Below are 23,054 nucleotides of genomic sequence, written 5' to 3'. Positions count from 1 at the left end.
GAAGGAGTTTCTGTATATATTTTTAAGGAAAAGATAGGGAGAATGATTGATGAAACAAAAACAGTCCTTCTGAAGTTACTGAGATAATTGAAATACCTAGCCTTGTATGGTAGTGCATGTCTGTAATCCCAGCACTTGGGAGGCTGAGGCAGGAGGATCACTGCAAGTTTGAGGCCAGCCATGAACTACATGGCCAGACCTTATCTCAGAAAACAAAACAAAAAGCCCCAAAACACCTAGCCTTTTTTCTAATATTGCTTCATTTTATATAGTAGATAATTAAACAAGTACCAAAAGACTAAATAACTTACCAGGTCCACAAAGCTAGGCTGTGGCAGAATTGGACTTAAAATCACCTCCTTGTGCTTCAAATCCTATACTCTTTCCTAGTATATGGCCCTTCCGTTCTAATGGATTAAACACAAACTTTTGAGTCTTTTTTACACTTTTCTTTCTTTCATACCTCACACCCAATCCAATAGCCAATCCTCTTCTCTGTACTTCAAATTATATCCAGAATCATACTACTTCTCACTACCTCTACTGCTACCATCCTAGTTTAAGCCACCATCTCATTTAGTCCAGATTATTGCAGTAGGCTCTTAATTGATTCCTTGTTTCTAGTTTTATCCTTCTCCCTCCTCCCAACCCATTCTGTATCCAGTTACAACCACCAGAGTAATGTCGCCGCTCAGACCCACCAGCGGCTTCCAGTGCCATTCCAGGAAAAAGCCAAAATCATTTATGACCTGTAAGGTCCTACATGCCCTGTTCATCCCTCTTCCGACCCCGTTACCTCTCAGAAGCAAAACTGGCTCTCATACTTGGGCACAACTGTACTTAGCTTACCCTCTTCCCCAAGACAGCTGCATAATCACTCCCTCTCCTCCTTCAAAGCTTTCCAAAATGTCGCTTTCTCAGTGAGGCCTTTGCTCATCAACTCATCTATAGTTTAACCCTCTCATACACATTTCTCCCAATATTTTTATCCCCCTGCCCTGCATTATATTTCTCAGTAGCACTGTGACTCTCTGAATATAAATATATACGTATATACATATACACAGAGTCCATCAAAAATTGTATACAAGGGCCAGGGATTTAGCTCAGTGGTTCTGGCGCCTGCCTTGCACAAGGTCCTGAGTTTGATCCCTGGTACCAAAAAAAAAAAAAAATTGTATACACACTTCAGGAAAAGAAAAACGTATGAATATTTAACTTATTGAGACATCGTGAGATCAATACAAGTTACCTTTGTCATCTCCAGTTACAAGAGGTGCTCAAAGTGGTGGCCATTAGCTTCCAGACATTTATTAGTACACTGAACTGCTGCTTGGGTAACCTTGGTCATTGAGATTGCTGCACATTGAATTTTCAATTTCTTCTCTAAGGGCCAGCAGTGTAGTGGATTTTCTGCCCTACTCAACATCCTTTAGGGTCCCCCATATGAGGGCAACACCATCTGTTGAAAAAACATCATACTGTTTGTTACTCTTTTCCTGAAGTGTATACATTTTTTTGGCAGACTGTGTGTGTGTGTGTGTGTGTGTGTGTGTGTGTGTGTATGTGTATGTAGGTAATTATGTATGTTTGTTTTGGTTTGGGTGTTTTCTTTTTTCTTTTTGAGACAGGGTCTCACTAGGTAGCCCAGGCTGCCTCAAACTCACTGCAGTTATCCTGCTTCAGCCTCCTGAGTGCTGTGATTACAAGTGTGTACCACCACACCCAGCTCCGACAAAATATTTATTTTACTACATTCCCCTTGGAATGTAAGCTCCACGAGGGCAGGGGTTTTTACCTGTTTTATTTATTGCTAGATTACTGGCACCTAAAATACTATGTGGTAAAAATAAATATACCATCCTTCATTGTATTAGCCATTTTTACATTCTTCCATTCATTTACTTTTCCATCCATTCATTTACCCATCTTCCCATCCATCCATCCATTCAGGCTATGTCAGGGTTCTGGAAATACAAAACTGCTTGCTTTGGTAGCACATATACTAAAATTGGAAATACTAAACTGAATTCCAGGGGCTGGGGATGGTTAGATGATAAAGTGTATGCATAGCATGTGTGAGGCTCTGGATTCAATCCCCAGTACCAAAAAAAAAAAAAAGTTAAAAATGAATTCCATGTCCCTGCCAATAAGTTATTCAGTCTAGTTTTGTAGTCACAAATAAGTATGTCAATGTATGGAAGATACTGACAGAAAACTACTATGTAGGATATAAAGATTTTAAAAAGAAAAAACTAAATCTGGTAGATGTGGTAGGACAGTATTCAAGAAAGACTCAACAGAGAAATAGCTGGTCCTTTAGGTGAATCTGATGGAATGAGTAGGTATTTGCTACAAAGCTGTGACAGAAGGGGTATTTCAGACTGAGGGAATATTAGGAATAAAGACAGAGGGCATTTAGAACATAGCATACAGAATTTTTTAAGTGAAGCAATTTCTTTTTCCTTTCTTTCTTCCTATCAAAGCTAAGGCCTTGAGCATACTAAGCACACACTCTACCACTGAACTATCCCCCCAGCCAAAAAAAATGATGTCCAATTAATGAATATATTTGCCTATTTTATAGGTAACCTTTTATCTTCCTGTTTTTCATTGGAAAATTCATTTTCAAAATCAGCTTGTGTTTAACTCTGTCATAGTTGAAAATGGATGTAATTGATAAGACCAAAAAAAAAAAAAAAGAAGGTTAATCTGAAAATCTGGTGCCAAAAGGTGTCAGTAACTGACAATTAGCAGGCTGCCTCTTCCTACAGCAGCTACTTGTGATAGGTGCTTAGAAAACAGGACAAAAAATAGCCAGGGAACATGCTGGAACTCAGGAGTTCACTTTGTACACAGTGTTTCCTGCTTGTCCCTGAATGTCTTTTTTGCCTCAAAGCATGCCAGTCACCTAAGGGTACCTTTGTGTAGGGTACCTTTGTGTAGGGTACCTTTGTGTTGGGGGTGGAGTGACAGAGGATTGAAGACAGGCCAAGATCTTGCTAAACAGGTGTTCACACTGAGCTACACCCCAGCCCCTGGAGTGCCTTTTTTATGTTACATTGTTGCCTGATGAGTTAGAACTTTAATTTATGTTGGTCAAGTAATTTTGAATGAATGAAGGGAATGCCTGATATTTAATTTGACTTTCGATATATAGAGAATCAAGACCAAACAAGCTTGAAAGTTGTTAGGAAGAGTCTAGAATCTTTGTGTCAGTCATTTCGAATTTTTACCACATATTTAATTTACTTGGAATCTAGGAGTGATAATGTAGCACTGAAGGGAATTTGTTATGATATAATACATAGATACTGGTGTATCATTTTTTACCAGCACTGTTATAATTAACACACTTGGGCAAATAATTCTTAATAAAAATTCATTGAACTCCTAAGTTCCAAACATTGGGTCATTGGTGGAAATATAGCACACAGAAGTGATTGCATTGTGCTCCCTGCCCTTCAGGAGCTCATTTGTAATGCAGATTGCAAACATATGATGACTGTTAGAGTCAGGAGCAAAATGGAGCAGACTGTGTGAGTAGCCATGCATTCACAGAAAAAAGGAATGCTGGAAGAGCAGGTTTGATTAAAGTTGTTACCTTAGGATAGCCAGCTCCTAAGCCCAGCGTGGTGACACATGCCTATAATCTGAGGCTGAGGCAGGAGGACCAGGAGTTCCAGGCCAGATTGGGCTACATAATAAATTCAAGGCCAGCTTGGAGCACACAGAGACCCTGTGCCAGCTGCTGGAGAAATAAATGTCTCCTTTTTCATATGTGTGCTCTCTGATTTATTTCATTGCATAGGCCCTTCCCATTCAAGCTCTGTTCAATTTTGTTTATGTATGTGTTTTGCTATGAGGAGGTGTGGTCAGCAAGACATCCAGTGCAATTGGGAGAAAGGCTTGAGAAGACCTATCATTTTCTTTCTCTGTTTCAGTGTTGTAAGTCCTATAGATGGGAAGTCCATGGAGTGTATAACAAATGTGAAGATATTCCATGGATCAGAGTATAAAGCGAATGGAAAAGTCATCAGATGGACAGAGGTAAGGAAGTGAAAATACAAATACATATAAATATATATATTTATATATAAAAGATATATATTATGTATAAATATATAATATATAAATATATTATGTATAAATATATATAAATATATAATATATAAATATATAAAAATATATTATGTATAAATATATATAAATATATAATATATAAATATATATCTGAGAAAAAAGTCTCCTTGTTTACCGACAATACTCTAATTCGCTCTGGTCTATCTCAGATCACTAGGAAGAAGTGCCACCAAGTGCACCCTGATGTAAGCTGTTGTATCCTCTTTCCTGTGAACTGGCTTTTAGGGAGTTACTTGCATTAGGATTGAAAAGGGGTACATCTCTTGAGTGGTGCATACCATCTTGAGTGTGTTCTTCAGAAAACTGGGTCAGTCATGCTGCACTCACAGTTAAATCTCTCTCAATAACACTGTCTTTATAAAGAGACTTACTTCACAATAAGAAAATTAAAATTCATAAATACGTATGCTCTGTGTATGTACAAATCTGCAAAATGAAACCCATTCATCTGTACAACTAATAAAGGGGTTTTTTTGTTTGTTTTTAAATAAAGCTCAGAGACTAAGTAACTTGTCAAAAATTACAAGGCAAACTCAGATCTGACCAACTCCTAAGCTCTTTTCCACTAAGTTAAGTTGCTCCTAAACGTGAAGGCTGTGTTAGGGGCCACTCAGGGAATGAGGGTGATACAGAAGAAATACAATGCCCAACCTGCTAGATGTCAAATATGCCGAGTTTGTGTCCCATGAAATTGAAGAATGAATTCCAAAGGACAAAGGAGGTTGAATGGGAAAAATTTATTGGGGAATAGGAATAGCTCCTGAGAGACAGGAGGGGTCCCGAAAGTGGGTTGCCACCAAGGCCCTTTCTCTAAAAATGTTTTATAAAGCCAAATTACGAGATCCATATAAAATCATGAGGTGGGTACAATGTGGGTCAAAGTATATTCAATAAGATTACAAGTACAGCTGCTTAGCTAATATTGATCCAATAAGGAAGCAGATCATGTAGCAAGGGTACATGGAAAGAACAAAGAAAGGCATTTTTGAGAAGGGATGGGTCCAGACACTCTGGTCACCTACCTGGATGACTGCTATCTGGACTTTACTGGACCAGGTGATACAAAATATAGTGTAATTCTAGGGTTCTGCTTATCCCTTAGGGAGGCATGGAGGCCTGCTCATTATGTCTTTATTTTGAGGCCTGGCCTTTGACAATTGCACCTCCAGACACAAGTTTAATGTCTTTATTTTTCTGCTGACTTCCTCGAAAGACCAGTCCCCTTCTGAGTTAATTTCTTTCTAACTTAGCTACCTGTAATAAGGGGAGCAGGCTGGTACCTCCTTTGTGTGTGTGTGCAAATCATATATATCAGAAAGTTAATTCTCAAAGAGTAAAGAGGTAGAGCCTAGGTCTCTTAAGTGCTTTAGAACCTCATACTTAGCTGTAAAATAAAACATTGGCTTGTAAGATCTCTAGGGGTCCTTTCAGCTTTAAGGCTCAGTTTTTCTTTCTAGTCCTCTGACTGTTGGCTTTCCCGCCTCACACATAAGAAAGCTGAGGGCAGAAGAGTTGAAGTGTCTTCTTCACGTCCACGCGGCTGCTTCCTGACAGCATGGGGGCCACAGCCTGGTGTTGGGTGATTGTTTCAAGTAACTCATTGTCCATACCTGGCTCTGTTTTCACACGCAGCTGATTTTAGTTATTTACTTTGTCATGATCATCCCTGTGACACATTTTGAGCAGTGCAGTCTGAAACTTATGTAAAACTCTTCATAGCTTATGATCCATTTTGACCTCCATTTCCTCCCTTTGCTTCCCAGTCATTCAGTGAGGTGGGTGGGCTCCCCACTGTACCATGCAGATGGGGACTCAGGCTTTACTAATGCTGTTCCGTGGTAGAGCAGGGGCCCACAGTGGTCTCCTGACTCCTCCTTCAAAGCTCTCACTATCATTTCATGCTGCCACTCTCCCCAGAGCATCCAGGCCTGGCCACAGAGCTGTCCCTTTGGTTAGTATTCTTGGTATAAGTCCCTTATTGATCAGGAAGATGGCTTTTGGTATACATATATATATATTTTTTTTTTTTAATTTTGCCTTTATATTGTTACTCTTTTTATAATATAGAAGATGGATGCTTTCCATTTTTTTACAGAAGCAAATTAGGCATTAGAAATCCTTTGAAGTCAGGTATGGTAGCACACACCTATAATGCCAGCAATCGGGAGGCTGGGGCAGGAGTATTACTGCTAGTTTGAGGCCAGTCTTTATTACAAAATTGAGACCCTGTCTCAAAAAAAAAACAAAAAACACAGGCAAGGGAAGTAGTTGTTCTTTGAAACCGTGGTGTGATAGCTTATGTAAGTGTAGTCCCAGCTACTTGGGCAACTGAGAAGGATCACCTGAATGCAAGAGTTTGAAGGCAGCCTGGGCAACATAGTGAGACCCTGTTTCTCTCTCTCTCTCTCTCTCTCATACCCACACACAACCAAAAAACCCAACTCCTTTGACTAAGTTTCCTCTGTGTAATTAGGACTCAGGTCTCGGCTCCAGGTTTGCTGTGCTTCTGCCCATGCACACATGGTCACAGCTCTGGCCTCCACAGTGCCACAACTGCATGGTGGGCCAAGCTCTGCAACAAAATGCAGAAAACTCAGATTCTGGGCCCAGCTCTGTCTCGCCATACTTTTGTACACTTGAGCAGGCTTCTTCTTTCATGAATACTCTATAAAATGAAGGGGCTGGGTCATACTCTGTCAGGGCTATACTGTTGTTTTTGTTTTGTTTTGTTTTTCCTTATGGTACTAAGGATTGAAACCAGGACCCTCACAATGAGCTGAATCCTTAGTCCAGTTTTCTATTTTTTATTTTGAGACAGGGTCTTGCTAAGTTGTTCAGACTAGGCTCAAACTTTTGGTCCTCCTGCCTCAGCCTCCTAGAATATTGGGATTCCCAGCTTAGGGTGGATCTTTTAGACTCTCAGATCATTTATTAAGAAAATTGTCACTACATGTTACTTTTTAGAAGTGTCAGTGCAAAAACTTAGGCATTTTATGTTCTGAGAATATACCCTTTAGACCATGATGGAGGTTGCAGGCAGACAGGACTGCTGCTGTCAGTGTGTGGGTGCAGGACTGCTAACGGATTGTTTCCACAAAGCCTCATTTTTCATGGCCCAAGGACTTTGGCATCCTGTACTTCATGATGTCATGCACATCTTAGATAATCAGGGTGCTTCTATACAGCGAGCCAGTCGACTTGTTTCTTCCAAAATCTGGCATGAGTGTAAGTCTCTCTGTTTGGGCAACAGGTGTTTTTCCTGGAAAATGATGACCAGCATAACAGCCTGAGTGACCCTGCAGACCACAGCAGACTGACCGAACATGTCGCCAAGGCTTTTTGCCTTGCTCTCTGTCCCCACCTGAAGCTTCTAAAGGAAGATGGCATGACAAAACTGGGACTGCGTGTAACACTTGACTCAGATCAGGTAAAGAAGGTCTTAGGTTGAAGTGGCCTTGGGGAGTGTCTATATTTTCTGCAGTGTCAGTTTTTCTGAATCGACCCAGAGCTTAGCTCCATAGACCTTCTGGCCTGAGCAGATGGAGCATTCTCATCCTCCCTCTCATAGTAGTAATACACCCAGACATGCCACTTAGTCAGGTGCATTCAAAGCTGTTTTAACAGTGGCCTCTTTACCTGCCTAGCTTCCAAGGAGTTGCTTTTCTTCTTCCTGTGGGGGTGAGGACATGTGAGAACCTGATGTCACCCGTGACTGGCGCCTGCACTGCCCTCTAGCACTCCCTTAGCAGGCAGGTCCCATGGGGTCTTTTTTTCTTTTTTTGGTTTGGTTTTTTGAAACAGGATCTTGCTATGTAGTTCAGGCTGCCCTTTATCTATTTAGCTCAAACTGGCCTCGAATTCTCAGTAATCCTCCTGCCTCAAGCCTCCCAGGGGCTGGGATTGCAGGCATGTGCCACCATGACAGGCTGTAATCTTATTTCCTTAATCCTAATGAAGCAGGCTTTTGATAATTGGACTTTACAGCTGTCCATACCTTAGTAAGGTTGCTCTGACAGCATTCCTATGCTAGTTAGTGGCTAGGAATTGAACATTTCTTTAAAACAGTAATTGTCCTGTCAGTTCATCTCCTATTGCTAAGCTTCCCTGTCTTAATGTTTTTATATGCTCTTTGTAAGACCAATCCAATCTTCATTACCCAAGCTCAGTTCCTTTCCTAGTTTCTCCCTGTGGCCAAGCACTCTTTATCTCTCTACATTTCTTTTGGATTCTAGATGCCTTCAGCAGGTCCTCTTGGTCCTGCTTTGATGCTTACAAATTGCCAGGTATCTCTTCTTCAACCCTTTAGCTTTGAGTCTTTAGAAAGTGAGCATGGGCACTCAACTTGACTATGCCTTCTAGCTAATCATCAATTCTTCCCAAAATGCTGCTCGTGGCCTGAATGCTTACAGGGAGACACTGGTTCCCAAGTGCAGAACTGTGCTGTCAATGAATGAAAGTTATGTGTCTGGCTGTACTTCCTGACAAGTCATCAACCAACAAGTATTTCTTTTCTACTTACGACCTTGCCCAGTGTTTTAGGAAGCATATTAGGCTACTACCAATGAAGCAACATGGTCTTCTCTCAAAAGGTACCGATAATGGAGCTGGAGAGCAAACTCTCTCAATGCACGTAGAGAACAAGTATTTTTCTGTGAAATTTATGGGTTTCTTGAGGTCAGAAGCCCTGTTATCTTTGAGTCCCTGTGTTTGTAGGTGCTCAGAAAAAGGTGCATGGATGACTAGATGGGCTGAAGAATACATGCTATGTTAGGAAGCTGTACATTGTACATTCCTCATAACAATCAAAGATTAAAGTATTATTTCTGACTCTTTATACCTCCCTATGGACCCCCCAACCCCTTTCCAAGAAAACAAAGACCTTAACAAGGTAAGTGACTAGCCCAAGGTCTCATGGTTATGAAGTGTCCAGGATGAATAAATGACAGGATACAGTATAATTCAGAGAAGAGGAACTTGTATCCACCATCGCATGTCTAACCACGACCAGCAAGAACATTGTTTTTTCTATTGAATCTCCTTGACTCTTGACCCTCTGGAGTGATCTCTGCCTAGTAACCTGTCATCCCCTTCTCTCTGTGGTATAGGTTGGCTATCAAGCAGGGAGCAATTGCCAGCCCCTTCCCTCACAGTACATGAACGATCTGGACAGCGCCTTGGTGCCCGTGATCCATGGAGGGGCCTGCCAGCTCAGTGAGGGCCCCGTCGTCATGGAACTCATCTTTTATATTCTGGAAAACATCGCATAGACAGGACTTCATTTTTTTGTTTCAACCTGTTGCAACAGCAGTCATACCCAAGTCTTTTGCACTTTAAAACTGGAAGATTAAGCTTTTGTTAACACTATTAATGGGGGGAGGGTGGAATTGGGTGGGAATGGGGGTTTGGGGGGACAAGGGTGGGAAAGGGTGGTTGGGGGAACAAATGTTCCGCAATTCTATGTCTTCTATGCATCATCCACCAAGAAGACCTGGACAGCTTCTGTTACTGCACAACAGCTATGCTATCTTTGCAGCTAATCCCCTTCTGTTACTGTCTAGACAAGAATTCTGCTTTCTTTTAAGATTACGATGGTCATGTGCTCAGAAATGCTCAAATGGGTACAACCACCAAGGGTGGGGTTGGCAGGCAAAGGAAAAATAAACCATGAAATATCAGTTTTGCACTCTGTACAGAATTGGTATAAAAAGGACAACTCCACATAGATCTTGTCCCAGTTATATCACAGCTGTTTACCAAGTAGAAGTCACATTTAGATTGTTTGTTTTTACCAGATTACTCGAAGTGAATCAAAGACCAAAGGGAGCCATGTAGCCATGGAGGACCTCTACGTGGTCATGGAAGCAGCTCAGTGTAAGTGAAGTCATTTGGATAGTGAGATCTGTCCAAGTGAATGGCAGGTATTAAACTGGGACTGTGTGAAAACTGACAAAAGACACCCAAGACATTTTAAGTTACTATGTACTAGAGATATTTTTAAAAACATTTTATTGGGAAATCATTTAAACTTCCAGGAAAGCTGCAAGTCCAAAAACCCCTCACTATGTACTCTTCATCTAGATTCACTTATTGTTCACATATTCACATTTTTCCCATGTGATTTTTCTCCCTACCCATATAAAAAAGTGAAGCATTGAAGCTGCATATATCATAGCCCTTTACCTCTATTTTCCTGTCTATATGAACAGCCTTACATAACTGCAGAACAGTTCTCAACGTTAGTCAAGTTCACATTGATAACATATTTTAACCTGGTGTCTATTATGTTCTTTGTAGCATTCCCTGTGCCCCCAGCAAACCTAGCCTAGAAGCAGACACAACATGTAGCTATCATGACTTGCCTTTATTATTTGTCATTGGTATCTTTTGAGAGTATAGGCCTTCCCCATCTTTGTATTAGAAAAAATACCTCATTTTAAGTTTGATGTTTAGAATCAGTTTATGCATTCTTGGCCAGAATCACTTGATCTCTGCCTCTGCATTAAGGTGATAACTCTGATAACCTGGTCAAGGTGTTGTCTAATTTCTCCACTATACTGCCCCTGAAATAATAACCAATATATGTAAAGACATTTTCAGACCATGCAAAGATCTTGCTCATCAAAATATCCCCCTTAGATTTAGCATACACTGACGTTTCATACCTGTACTGATATTATACCACACTTGCAAAATAATTTTCCAACTCCAGAACTCCATCCACATTTACCAGCTAGCTGAATTAGTAATCTATAAATAGAAGCCCACCCTTCCCTATTTTATTGATTCATTTAATTTTTATTATGGTCTTGTGAATTTTTTTTTTTCAGTGATTCTAATTATTTTGGTGCTTAGTTCTCAGCTTTGACCACATGGTGCACCTTCAGGCTAGTTCCTACATCCTTGCAACATAATTAATTTGTAACACTTCCTTTTCTAGCTTAAAAAGATGCTTCAGGCTAATCTTAGGCTTATTCTCATCACCTCTTTTAATGGGAATGGTATTAGAAACCAAGGTCTGGCTTACCCAGGATATATATGGTATATTTTGATAACTTTCTCTTCAAAACTTATTTTGGAGCTAGGTGTGGTAATGAATGGCTGTCATTCCAACTACTTGGGAAGCTGAGGCTGGAGGACTGTTAATTTCCAGCCCAGCTTAGGCAATTGAGGGAGACCCTGTCATAAAACCTAAGAAGGCCTGAGGGTGAGGCTCAGTGGTAGAGTTGTTGTCTACGCTCAATGCTTAGTTGTGCAAAGAAGAAAATTTATTCTGAACACAGACCAAATGGATTCTACAAGCCACAGTTTGAAGAGTAAGAATACTGCTGTAGGGCAACTCACTCCTATCACTAGCATCTTCTGAAAGGCCAGGCTAGGCCACACTGGAGTTAGTTCTCTTTCAGGTGAAGTTCCTGCAAGCCTGTGGACCAATGAGAGGCCACTCACCAGTGGCTGGGACTGGGCCTAGCACTTGGCAATAACAGCCTGTGGAGCTGTGTTTGAGGCAGTAGCTGTTTCCCAGACACCCAAAGGCCTGGCCTGGAAAGCTTGGCTGGGTTCATCCCTTTCTCTGTTAATTGGGATAAGGGTTGTATCTATAGCTGCCTCTCCAAAGGTGTTGGCATTAGGAGCTACCAAGAACTGGATACCTTCCCCATAGATTGAGAGGAATAGAGCTTTTAAGCTTCCCCTAAACCCATGGCACCAGCAACTGCCTCTAGCCTGATGAGAACAGGGGCAGGTGTATTTAGTGTTAATATCCAGCTTAGGCCTAAATACACCTCAGAAGTCTGGCGCTTCTATAGTGGCTGGTCCTGTTTATAGTTTATTTTCCTCCTCTGCCAAATCCATCTTGGCATTGTACATTCATTCTTCTGGATCAATGCAGGCTTTTTAATTCTCCCAATAAAAACAATCTGTGGCCCTGTATAGTCGGGTCCATTCTCAACTGAATAAAATGTCCTTTATGTGCAGTAAAATCAGCTTATGGAATTGGGTATAAAACAACCAAGACTACCTTGTTTTTTCCTCGTGTTTATCTTTGGCTTTATACAATGTGTACAGTAAGAATTATATAAAGTGAAGTGCTGAAGCATCACATTTCTAATCAGGCAAACTTATCTAGATTGGAAACTTAGCTACGGCACATCTCCTTAACTGAAGAGAAACAGAATTGTCATTCTGGTAATTTATTAAATTTTTAAAATTATTGAATGCTTGCCAAATGCCAGGCAGTGTTTCTCCAGTCCCAGCCTCACTGTTCCGACCTGCAAAGAGCTGACCTTACTTAAAGGGCAAGACCTTTTAGGAGATGTCTCAAATACTGGGAAAACAATCTCTCAAAATTTGGAAGCAACCATTCCAGTTTCATAATGGCGCTATGAAAAAGGAAAAATAATGCTGTCACAACAAATCTGTCCTTTGTTAGCAAGAAAATTGAGCGATTTTTTTCATATTCAGCTAATTCACAAGAAAGTATGTCCTGCACTAGATCAAAGAATTTAAAATTTGAAAATGATTTGGGTCATGCCTGGTTCCCAACTGCACATGAATGATAATCTCCAATGTTTGGTTATGGTATTTGGACAAATCAGGACCACAGGAGGCTGGGCAGGCCCCTCCCACTACCCATGCAAGCCTTTGCTACAACAAAGGCCTTTTAAGAACCAGTCTCCAAGTCCAGTGGGTAGCTTTGTCTTGCCTCGGTCAGCCCTGAGGTTTTGTTTTTATAAAGAGCAGTGAAGCCCGCTGAAACCGCATGTGTTACAAAGACAACAATCTTTGGAGCCATAAAAAGTGCCCTGTTGAAACAAGGTATTTCCAGTAGAAGGCTGAACTGGGCTTGTCAGAACCTTTGCAGATAAACCCAGTGGTTCTTCATTAGTAAGTGCTGGGTTGGACACAAACCGTAAGGGGAAAATAAGGCTCAACTGTCTCTGTTCCTGATGACACTCTTCATTCTAGATCACTACTTGACATAGGTGTGTGTGACTTCAAGTGAATGTTAAATCTCTACTCTGTGGAAGTTTTGGTAGCTCACTGACAGGTAAGACTGACCAGTAAGCTCTTGGGAAAGTCATCGTCTGTAGTTCCTGCTATGTTACCACTAAAAGCTCTGCTCTTAGGGGTAGTGAAGCATGGCCTAACCCTGTTATCCCCAGGGACGCCACAAAAGCTCAAACCCTGAGCTGTGCTTATGCAATACTATAGTGATCAGTGAGCTGAATTTACTTGCTTCACTTACAGCCTTTTACAAATAATCTTGAATGTTTTGTTGGACTTAATGCTTCAAAACGGGTGTTTATTTCTAAGAAATGTAGAATATTGGGAGTTTTGAATGTTAAACCTGTTTTTGTTTCATTTTGGTTTTGGTACCGAGGATCAAACTCGGGTTCTTGCACTTGCGCAGCAGGCAGCAAAACCACTGAGCTAAATCCCCTGCCCGAATGTTAAACTTGTTACAAGTCCCTTCATTGTTTCCATCCCTTCAGAAAAAACCAAAGGAGAATTTTTTGGAAAGAACTAAGGTATGCCCCAGATAATAAGCCGAGTGAATGAAGGCCTCCCTTGCTCTCTCAAAGAGGAAGCTATAGCAGCAGTGGACAAATATTACCACTACTCTAGCTTTTAAACAGTGCCAGGAAGCATGTGTTTGTTTAAAACTGATGGTTTACAATGTGTGTAGAGTGTAAAATCCCTACAATGAATTAGACCTAGTTTCTTAAATAAAAATTGGCTACATAAAATTATATATATATATATATAATATATATTTTTCTCCTCAGTTAACAGTCTTTCATCTTAGGTACATGGACCAAACCCAAGATACAACCTTCCCCTTATTTCCCACCAAGCAGTACCAAAAATAACTTTCCTCTTCTACCGCATCCACTGGGAAGCAGGAAGGTTAGTGCAGCAGTTGTCAGGAACAAAGGCACAGGCACAGGCAATGCTAGGGTGGGGGACAGGCTGCTGCCATTGGCCAACTGAGTCTCGGGCTGAGTCCCCAAGCAGGGAAGGTTCCCAATCACCCTCGAGCTCTCCTATCCCTTAGTTACATCTTTTAAAGGCACATCCAGAAATGGTTCAACCGGGGACTGGGGTAAGCTGTACACAGTTGCTGTGTAGAGGTTAAGGGCTATAGGACTCTATGGCACAGAGCAATGAGGGTGTCCTTGCCTTTACCCTCATCTGGGGGAGTGGGAGGCAGGGGGAGAGCTCCTGGAATCCCACCTGCTTCTGGGTCAGTAGGGCATGTACTTAACGAGGTCTTTGGTGCTTATGTAGCAGCATCTCTCTTATGCACAAAGGCTTCCACAGCCAGCAAAGCTAGGAAAGGAAGTTCCTGTACACGGCCGCCAGCTGATCCTCTCCCAGTGCTGACCATCTGCTGCACAGGCACAAGGCACAGGTCAGTCTGCACTACAACAAAGTTTTAGAAAGGATGTCTTGGACAATTAGGCCTTGGAAGGTTATTTTTTCCCCCAGTTCTACTGAGGAACATGACAAAAACAGCCCATGATTCCTACCCAATAGTTCTGCCCCTCTGGATTCCTCTCAGATGGAAGTCCAGGCTTTCTCCCTGGCAGTAAGCTGGGGCTGAGTAAGCAAAAGGGCTCTGTGGGCCCCTGGCAGAGAGTGGAGCAGAGGTTCAGAGGGCTCCGAGAGCCACCCACCTCACAGGCCTCTGGGCTCCAGGACCAGCCAGTTCTCTGTCACCGTCTGCATGTCTTGGCCGCTCAGTGGCTCCCGAAGCCTCACCTTCACCTCCAGCTTACCCCCAGTGGGCTTCCTTCCATCTAGGACCTGTGAGAACAATAAGATGGGAGATGGTAAATGGGGATGGGCTGGGGACAGGCAGGGCCCTAAGGTCCTGGCAAGAGGAGCTAAGACACTCTGCAGTATTAACCTTGAGTGTGCATCTCAGGACAGCCCTGCCTCCTGCTGTGTTTATGGGTGGCTGTTTCAGGTTAAGTCTTTTAACGAAGCAACATAAGATTCTAGATGAGCATCAGTGCTTTGAAGAGGAGGTGAGAAACTTAAACCTCTACTCACTCAGTTTTGCTCTCAACCCCCACGGCAACTCTTGGGAGAAACACTGGCTTTAAGAAGTACCTATAAACCAGAGCCCAAACCCTCACTTCACCGCTGGCCAGGGAAAAGCAGATGACTATGGCAGACTCGGGATTCCTTCCTTCCCACCCACTGTTACTCCTTCAGGCAAGAGAGCAGCTGGAGTGTAAATACAGACAGGCCCCGCTTCAGAAGAGCAACCCAGGAAGTCGGGGTAGATGCACAATAGCCTCAGCCTACAAAGGCTTCAGTAAGGATCAGGTCTCAGCTCTGCCCAGGACACACCATATAAACCAACAGAAGCACCCTTTCCTCTGACCTAACTTTCCCCATCTCTCCCAAACAAGCTCTTAATTCCTATCCTGTAAGTTCATGGAAACTCAAAGACCTATCTAGGGGCCAGTTCTCTAAGCACAGACTAGCTGCATTCAGTCAGTCTGATCCTGAAATACATAGCTTATCAATTTCAGGTCTAGAGCTTATTTTACTTCCTCATGATGCCAGACAGTTGTCACAACCATTAACCCTGCCCCTAGAAGCCTAGAATTCTATGTGCCAAACTGACAGCAGTGATCAGACTCAATGGTCTCTCTCCTTTATCACCCTTGGGCACTTAAGTGGCCCAGAGCATTGTGGGAAGAGTATAGCTACTTCTATCTCGCTGACATTGAAATTTTTTCAGGTCTTCTATACCTTTTTCATCTGTGAAGTGGGGACACTATCTACAGCACACTATGGAAAATTTAAAATTAAGTCACAGGCCTAGAAACCTGTGACAGGGACTAGCATTCCCTGAATATCTGCTCTCCTCTTACCAAGTCCTCTGGCTTGTCACTCCCATACCTCCACAATCTCTCTGATCTCACACTCATTCTCCAGCTGCTCCAACTTCAGGTGTGCTGTGCCAACTAGCTTGTCACTTCTGAAGAAGGATCTGGAGAGCGAAGAGGCAGGAGAGATTAGACTGAGCAGGGAAGGTGAGAATGAACAAGGTGAACTCTGGGCAGGAAAACTGAATAGCAACAAGGACAGAAATGCCATTCCTTCCTCCCCACTCATCTTGTGTGACTAACTGGAGCCTCACCCTTTGTGGAAGATTTCAAACTTGATTCCTTTGCTCTGGATCACCCTCCTGAAGCCCCGGTGATTTCGGTTGATGTTTAGTTTGAAGACTTGATCAAATTCTGCAAAAGGGGGAGAAGGCAAAGAGAGGCTTGGCTCCCAGGGATTTCCTGAGAAAGTAGACATAGGCTCAGGGTAGGCTTCCTTTCTTAATCTTCCTTGCCTGCAATTCAGGGTGTCTGCCACCAGGAGGAGGTGGAGCATTAGGGCCCTGGCCTTGGGAGCAGATGGTTTTGTATTCTTGGTAGACATAGGTTATAACAAAATGGGAAGGACTGAGAAGTTGGAATAAGGATTCCTGGGTCCCACTTCTACAGTCTTCTTGTTATAAGCTCCTAGGCAAGTCCCTTTACCTGACCGAGCCTCAGTTTCCCCAATTATATAATATTAATAATACCTGGTTTATTTCCCAAGATGGGTAAACAAAGTCAGACTGTAGATGTGAAAGCACTATGGAAACACAAGTGCTTCTCATGGAGTGAGAGGGAAGAGAAAAGAGCCCAGTGTGGCACTCACCTGGGGAGTTTGTGTTCTTCACTACAGCAGTTTTGCCTTTTTGAGCCTGGTCCTAAAGCAATGAGAAGGGAGAAGTTAAGACAGCTTGAAAAACAGGTATGCAGAGCCAGGAACTCTGCACTGAGTCAGTGTTTTGGGAAGAGACCCCTGAGGAAATGGGTTAAAGGATCTTCAAACCCCTCCCTTAAGGCAGGCCTTTCAGGGATGGAGAAAAATGGAGCAAAAAGTCTTGCAACGGAAGATGGGTTCAAAGGATCCTAATTCTGCCTGAGACTCACCGAGTTAGGGTAGTGAAACTCAAACCGCACAAAAGCGTCCAAGTCATCAGTGGTCACCCCTGTGAGGAAGGGAGTCGATCAGAGAGTGGCCAGACCAGGTGCTGGCACCGAGACACTAGATAGGGTTACCTGGAGGGGCTGGGAGGTTCATTCCCCGGACAATGATCAGATGCATTTCTGTGCTGTTGAGCTCTGAGAAGATCCTACAGCCAAGAAGAATAAAGAGAGCATGACACACAGGCAAGTGGCAGAACCTTTCCCCTCTTCAGTGCTGCCTGTCTGTCCACGTGAGTGGGCCCACAGAGAGGCACGCAGATCTTGGTCTCTGACTCCTGGTCCAGCGCTCTTCCCACAGCTACCACCCGAGTCCCCTGGCAGACACTATGTCCTCCTTGCCGGCTCCAGGGCCTATGGCACTGGGAAGTCTCACTAAAGACCCTGCACTCCCAAACTCCAGCCCTGTCCCACACAAAGCCATGTTTCCCTTAGGCTCTGGCACCTCACAGTCTGGAATGTCTTCAACTCAAAGTGGTGGCTGGGAGGGTCCAGGCCCTGGGCCTGGGCCAAATGCATGATCTCCAGCTGTTTCTTGCGATCCTGAGCAAGCTTCTCAAACCTGATAGGGATCGGTATGCACATCAGCAGGGCAGAGCTGGTTTTCTGACCCCCACCCAAGCCCTAGCCCCAGCCCTTGCACTCACCGGGTAGTCTCAGCCACATTGCCCTGGTGCATGAACTGCTTGGAGAACAGCAGGCACTTCTAAAAATAGGGGCCCAGAGTGACTCCAGCACCAGAGCACTTAGCTATATTGGCCCCCAGGACCTGACCTCTCAAAGTGCCAACTTCCTCTGTGGCCTCACCTCTCCTCCCCAACACACACCCAGCCCTGTTCCCTGGCACCCCCATACTTTTCTGCCTATACTTTTGCTGTTTCCTCTCCTGACAAGTCATTCAGACTTCACCTAGCAAACTCCTTTTCTTCCTTCAAAACCTAATTCAAACACCATCTCAGATAGAAGACTTCTCAGAAAAACAGGCAGTAATTCTGCAGGAATATGTATGTATCTCCTTCCATCTACAAAGTCCCTTCCCCTTGACTTTGTTGTCTGAACTTCTTAACTACCCTGAAAGGAAGGTATTGCCATTTTAGAGATACAGGAATTGTGGTTCAGTCAGGGCAAATGCCTTGCCTAAGGTCACACGGCCAGTAAGTGAAAGAACCAGAATTAGAATCCAGGTCTACCTGCTTGGAGCCTCACACCTGTCTCCACAGGGAGGGACTGAAAGAGAAGGAAGACAAGCAGTCCACCAACCTCATACTGCTCCAGAAGCATTTTTTGTAGCTGGGCATACACCTCCTCAGCCTTTTGGGAGAGCCGCAGGTCCTCATGGTGGATGAGGATGAAGTCACCCTCTTCATCCGTCAAGGGAGAAGGTACCTGCCCGAGTCACAAGGGCCATCGGGCCCCAAGAGTCAGATTACTCCTTTACTGAGGCAATAAAGGCAGGAATCCAAACTAAATGTTTCTTCAAATTCCATGATCTCCAGTGATGGGCACTCACTGCCTCTCATCTATCCCAGGCTGCAGGAACTCTGTTCCCACTGGCTTTGCCCTGCCAGCCCCCTTCCCTTCCCCTGTCACTCCTGGGCCACGAAGGAGACAGGCAAGCGGCCATATCCCACCTCTTTCAAGGAGCTGCCCCACATCACAGCCCTGCCTGTCAAGCTGCCCCCACCTCTTGCCCTAGAGGGCCTGGTGCTTTAACCAGGTGGGACTCACCTTCGAGAGGTCAATGGGTCGGCCCGCTCGGGCCTGGATGACCTGAGCCTCAAGACCCTTGGCCACCCGCAGGTGGGCTTTGGCCTGCTCCAGGTCTTGCTTTCGCTTGGCCTGCAGGGCTGCTCGCTGGTACTGCAGCTTCCGTGCCTCCAGGAGTGCCAGCTGCTCCCGGACTAGAAGGGCAGGGCCAGTGGTAAAGGCCATGCCTTGTGAGACCCTCCGCTCCTCCAACCTGTTGTCCCTGGCTCACCAGTTGGACTCAGTGACTCCCTAGAACTTGAGGCCTTGGGTTCCGGCTGGGGTCGGGATGAAGGAAGCAGAGGCTGAGCTGGCTTCTTGGCCACTGGGGCCTGGGCTGAGGGCTCAACCTACCAACAAGCAGATGGCTATCATGAGATTGTACCCACCTGTCCTGTGGCAGTGTCCAGCCTTGGACTCACTTCCTAAGCCCGGGCTAACCTCCTATGTGACCTTCGATGAGTGGCTTACCCCCCTGGGCCCTACAAGATCTCAGAGATAAAAGCCTCACAAGCTCTCCAGTCTCCCCAACAGGAGACAGCAGAGTACTGGGCAGGATAATGGGCCCAAACCCAGGCTCTAAATGACAAACACCTGGGCTTGAATCCCAGCTCCGCCCCTGGCCAAGTGTTTCCTCTAGAATTGTGGAAAGGAGACCTAACCCCACTGGGCTCGTTGGTAGGCACAACGGGCTAGGATAACCTCTCAGCTATCATTTCTCCCCACCCAGCCCTGCATCTCGGGCTCTTGGCCAGACCTCATCCTCATCCTCATCTGCTGGCGCTGTATCCTCTGAAGTGGCCAGTTTTTGGGCAGCTGCCAAAGTTGCTGCCACCGAATCCTCACTGCCCACAGTGGGCTCTAGGCCATGGATGGGGGGAAATCCTGTAAAGAGAGACAGGGCGGGGAGAGTATGAGGGAGGCTGCTGTGAGTCCTAACTGTCTGGCCATGGTGGGGATGGGTGGCTGCCCCAGGGTGGAGGCAGATACAGGAGAGGTTTCTTCCCCTCACCCTTCTGGCCCAGAGACCTCCTCACAGAGCCCCGAGGCCAAGCCCCCCTCACCTGGAGGAACAGGCAACTCAGCAAAGTCCACTTTCCGTCCTGCTTGGTGTGCTCGAATAGCATCTTGATATTGCTACACAGGAAGGAAGTGAGGGACTCCTCGTGAGCTCACCTGGCAGCCAGGAACACCCACCACAACAGAGAGGCAGGGAGAGGAAGACTGTGGAAAAGTCAGCAGCCCTGGGAAACAGTCTTAAGGTAGCAAGCGCTCAAGTGAGACTCAGAGAAGACCAGGGCAACAGGAGAAGTAAGAGACAGAGAACAGCTGGCCAGGGAAAGAGGCCAGAACAGGGCAGGGCGCCGTGCAGTCATGGGCCCACCTTGGCGATGCGCTCATGCATCCGGGCCTTGCGCTCATTCCCACTGGCCCGTGCCTGGGTGCCTGCCTCTCGGTACTTGTTCAGCCTTTGCTGCAGGGCATCCAGCACCATCTGTGGCTCTGCAGGGATCACTTAAAGGGGATAAAGGGAGGGCATCAGCTCCGCGTGTCCCTCCCCATGTTCCCACTCCCCAGTCCCACCATCAGATCCTACCTGGGGCTGATGGGATGTCAGAAGCCATCACCGGCTGTACTCGTTCCACTGCTGGGGGTGGGACTGAGGGTGCTTCGGGAGCCTCAGCAACCTGTGAAGGAGTCTTCAGGTCTGGGGGCCCAAAGCAATGTGTAGGCAGGGTGCCTGGTGGTCCCAACCTGATAAATCCTCCCCAGCCCAGCCTGAGCAGGCACACTACAATTCCCATACTGACCGTCAGGTACTGGGGGCATGGCACTCAGGTCCACAGGCTGCCCCTTCTCCAGGGCTTCCAGGACAGCACCAAATCGCTGCAGCAGTGAAAAAAACAGGTGTGGACATAGGTCCTGAGAGCCTGGGCTGGAACAGCTCTCCCTCAGGCTGATTCCCTCTCTGAGCCTCTACTTCCCCACCTATAAAACGAGGGATGGGGCAGTGCCTCCAAGTCCAGTGTCATACCTTCCCGATCCTCATGAGCTCTCGGGCACGGTCCAGCTCTCCAGCCCGCTTGGCGTTGAGGGCAGCCACTTTGTACTCTCTCTGTCGTGCCAATAGCAGGGCCCGGGGGTCTGGGTCTGCATCCGGAAGGGTAGCAATGCCAGGACTGCCCAAGAGGCTGGACTCAGAGTGGGAGGCATTGTCTGTAGGAAACAAAAAGGCCCCACAGAGGGTCCCACTGCTCACAGGTCTCACAGGCCTGAGGACATGTTGACGAAGGTGACTGATGGCAATGGGCAGGGCAGGCTGGGGAGGCAGGCATTGGGTGCTGGCCCTGGGAACTGGGCAGGTTTTGGGTCTCCAGATACCTGGCTCCAAGGCAGGGGGAGCTGGGGTGTCTGCCTGAGAACTCCTGTTAGCTGTTTCCTGGGAGGCTGGGGGCCTCTTGCCTAAGGCCACTGGAGGTGGGATCTCCTCCTCATTGACCTTCCTGCCCTTCCTCACAGCAGCTAACTGCGACTCCAGAGTCTATGGGAGAGAACCAGTCTAGAAACCTAGAGACCCGTCTCAGCCTGGACCCTGCTTGAAGACAGGCCAGGGATCCATCACCCAGCAGGGCTGGTGGGGAGGCCTCCCCCCGACTGTGCAGACTTCTCCTACTGCTTTCCCCAAAGCCCTCTTCCCCCAGCCCTCCTTCCAGACCTGCCCCGTCACCTTCAGGCCTCGCTCACAGCGCCTGGCTTTGGCTGCTTCACCTGCCTCCTTGGCATTAGCCACAGCTTCCCGGTAATTGCAAATCCGCTCTTCCAGCAGCGCCTGCAGCCCCCGAGGCCCTCCAGCCTGCAGATACTTCAGCTCAGGGCTGGGCCACTTCATAGCCAGCTAGGCCCTTGCCATTCTCTCCCTGTGAGGAAGCTGCCCCAGAAGATGGAGCTCTGGGACTCCAGGAGAAAGAAGAGCCTAAAGCCCCATGGTGTGAAGTAAAGACCCACCGGGGACGCCAGAGGCCAGGTCAGGGGTAAACACAGGGCCAATCAATGGAGGCCAAGACATGGCTTCAGGGAGTGGTGTGGGAGAACAGAGAGGCCTTTGAGGCTGGTCAGCCACAGGAGTTTCTCGTGCTCAATCTTTCCTTGGGCCAGCTACAGGAGGAGGGTTACCTCGGCTTGCTGTGCAAGCCTCGCTGCATGCATATTAGACATGGACAAGAGGAGCATCAAAGGCACACAGGGTCTGCCTCCAGAGCCTACCTGAGCCTCTGGGACTGAAGGTGTTAGGAGGGCTGCCGGCACTGGAGCTTCAGTGTCTTCCTGTCCCTTCTCCTCCTCACAGAGGTCTGGACTAGCTGCCTCATCACTGTCCAGGGGCCCAGCCTCCTCATCCGTACCCAGTACTTCCTGCAGCTCATTCTGGGAAGACACAGCAAGCCCCAGGAGCTTGGGGGCCTCATGGCCACACCCATGACAGGACCTGAGAATAAAGGTCTCCCCCAGTATTGTTTCCGAATGTCAAGACTTCTCCATAGTCCCCCCTTCAAAAACTTTTCTTTAATCTGACCAAGGATAGCTTTGAAAACAGTGAAGACTTCAAATCTGAGAATCTCCAATTGCAGAGGTCAGACCAGAGGTCAAAGGAGACAAATCTCACACTGTACAAACAGAAGATAGGCCCAGAGGGCAGGGTACCCACTCAAAGTGAGAAACACAAAGGGACAGATCCCAGGCCTTCTTTCTACCACCCTCTCCACCCGCCCAAGCTTGATCACACAGCCCTTGGCCACCAGCCTGGCAGACGCACCAGCAGGTCTGCATCCTCCTCCAGACCTTCCTCCTCCTCCTCTTCCTCCACATCCCGCATACAGTCTGCAGCCAACTTCTCAATGTGGGCCATGGGGAGAGGGGCTGGGGTAACAGGGTCAGAGGTCAGGACAACTCAAGTAAGGTCCAAGATGAGTAGCTGGTAGATACACCTGGACAGAAATTCCCCTTCCTTCCTACAGCAAAGCCCTACCCAGGAAACTATTCTTTCTTTATGACCCAACTCAAGACACCTGGCAGGGATGCCTTCCTGGCCTCTAACAAGCAAACAAGTTGACCCCTCACTGCATT

At 46.0% G+C, this 23,054-nt stretch overlaps 2 protein-coding genes across 16 annotated transcripts in view; one reads left to right on the top strand and one right to left on the bottom strand.

Moving 5' to 3' along the window:
* Positions 1-9,818, top strand: part of Zfyve9 (zinc finger FYVE-type containing 9) — a 172,902-nt gene extending 163,084 nt beyond the window's left edge. For all 3 annotated transcript variants that reach the window (XM_004869244.4, XM_004869243.4, XM_087214722.1), the window contains 3 exons: positions 3,945-4,050; positions 7,394-7,570; positions 9,249-9,818. In XM_004869244.4, coding sequence (XP_004869301.2) covers positions 3,945-4,050; positions 7,394-7,570; positions 9,249-9,410 — 445 coding nt within the window. In that variant the 3' untranslated portion in view covers positions 9,411-9,818. The remainder of the gene's footprint in view (positions 1-3,944; positions 4,051-7,393; positions 7,571-9,248) is intronic.
* Cc2d1b (coiled-coil and C2 domain containing 1B) overlaps positions 1-23,054 on the bottom strand; it is a 29,781-nt gene that overhangs the window by 2,966 nt on the left and 3,761 nt on the right. For 2 of the 13 annotated variants that reach the window (XM_087214725.1, XM_087214727.1), the window contains exons 4-25: positions 22,744-22,847; positions 22,197-22,355; positions 21,661-21,786; positions 21,315-21,474; positions 20,968-21,149; positions 20,744-20,819; positions 20,530-20,640; positions 20,317-20,447; positions 19,997-20,069; positions 19,690-19,817; positions 19,165-19,282; positions 18,915-19,087; positions 18,447-18,572; positions 17,834-17,892; positions 17,632-17,748; positions 17,262-17,335; positions 17,133-17,191; positions 16,855-16,906; positions 16,301-16,400; positions 16,060-16,150; positions 14,820-14,949; positions 13,890-14,533 (exon numbers count right to left, since the gene is read on the bottom strand). In XM_087214725.1, the coding sequence (XP_087070851.1) occupies positions 14,821-14,949; positions 16,060-16,150; positions 16,301-16,400; positions 16,855-16,906; positions 17,133-17,191; positions 17,262-17,335; positions 17,632-17,748; positions 17,834-17,892; positions 18,447-18,572; positions 18,915-19,087; positions 19,165-19,282; positions 19,690-19,817; positions 19,997-20,069; positions 20,317-20,447; positions 20,530-20,640; positions 20,744-20,819; positions 20,968-21,149; positions 21,315-21,474; positions 21,661-21,786; positions 22,197-22,355; positions 22,744-22,847 (2,348 nt within the window). In that variant the 3' untranslated portion in view covers positions 13,890-14,533; position 14,820. Of the gene's footprint in view, positions 1-1,278; positions 1,463-13,889; positions 14,566-14,819; positions 14,950-16,059; positions 16,151-16,300; positions 16,401-16,854; positions 16,907-17,132; positions 17,192-17,261; positions 17,336-17,631; positions 17,749-17,833; positions 17,893-18,446; positions 18,573-18,914; positions 19,088-19,164; positions 19,283-19,689; positions 19,818-19,996; positions 20,070-20,316; positions 20,448-20,529; positions 20,641-20,743; positions 20,820-20,967; positions 21,150-21,314; positions 21,475-21,660; positions 21,862-22,196; positions 22,417-22,743; positions 22,848-23,054 lie in introns of those variants that run through there. The other 11 variants (XM_087214724.1, XM_087214723.1, XM_021247986.2 and 8 more) reach the window with 11 other exon arrangements.

Source organism: Heterocephalus glaber, unplaced genomic scaffold (assembly GCF_053883595.1).
Source record: "Heterocephalus glaber isolate CG9 unplaced genomic scaffold, H.glaber_assembly_v1.0 deba00001451, whole genome shotgun sequence".
Lineage (NCBI taxonomy): Eukaryota > Metazoa > Chordata > Mammalia > Rodentia > Bathyergidae > Heterocephalus > Heterocephalus glaber.
Note: the sequence above shows the minus strand (reverse complement) of the source record. Positions and strands in the feature narration are given on the sequence as shown.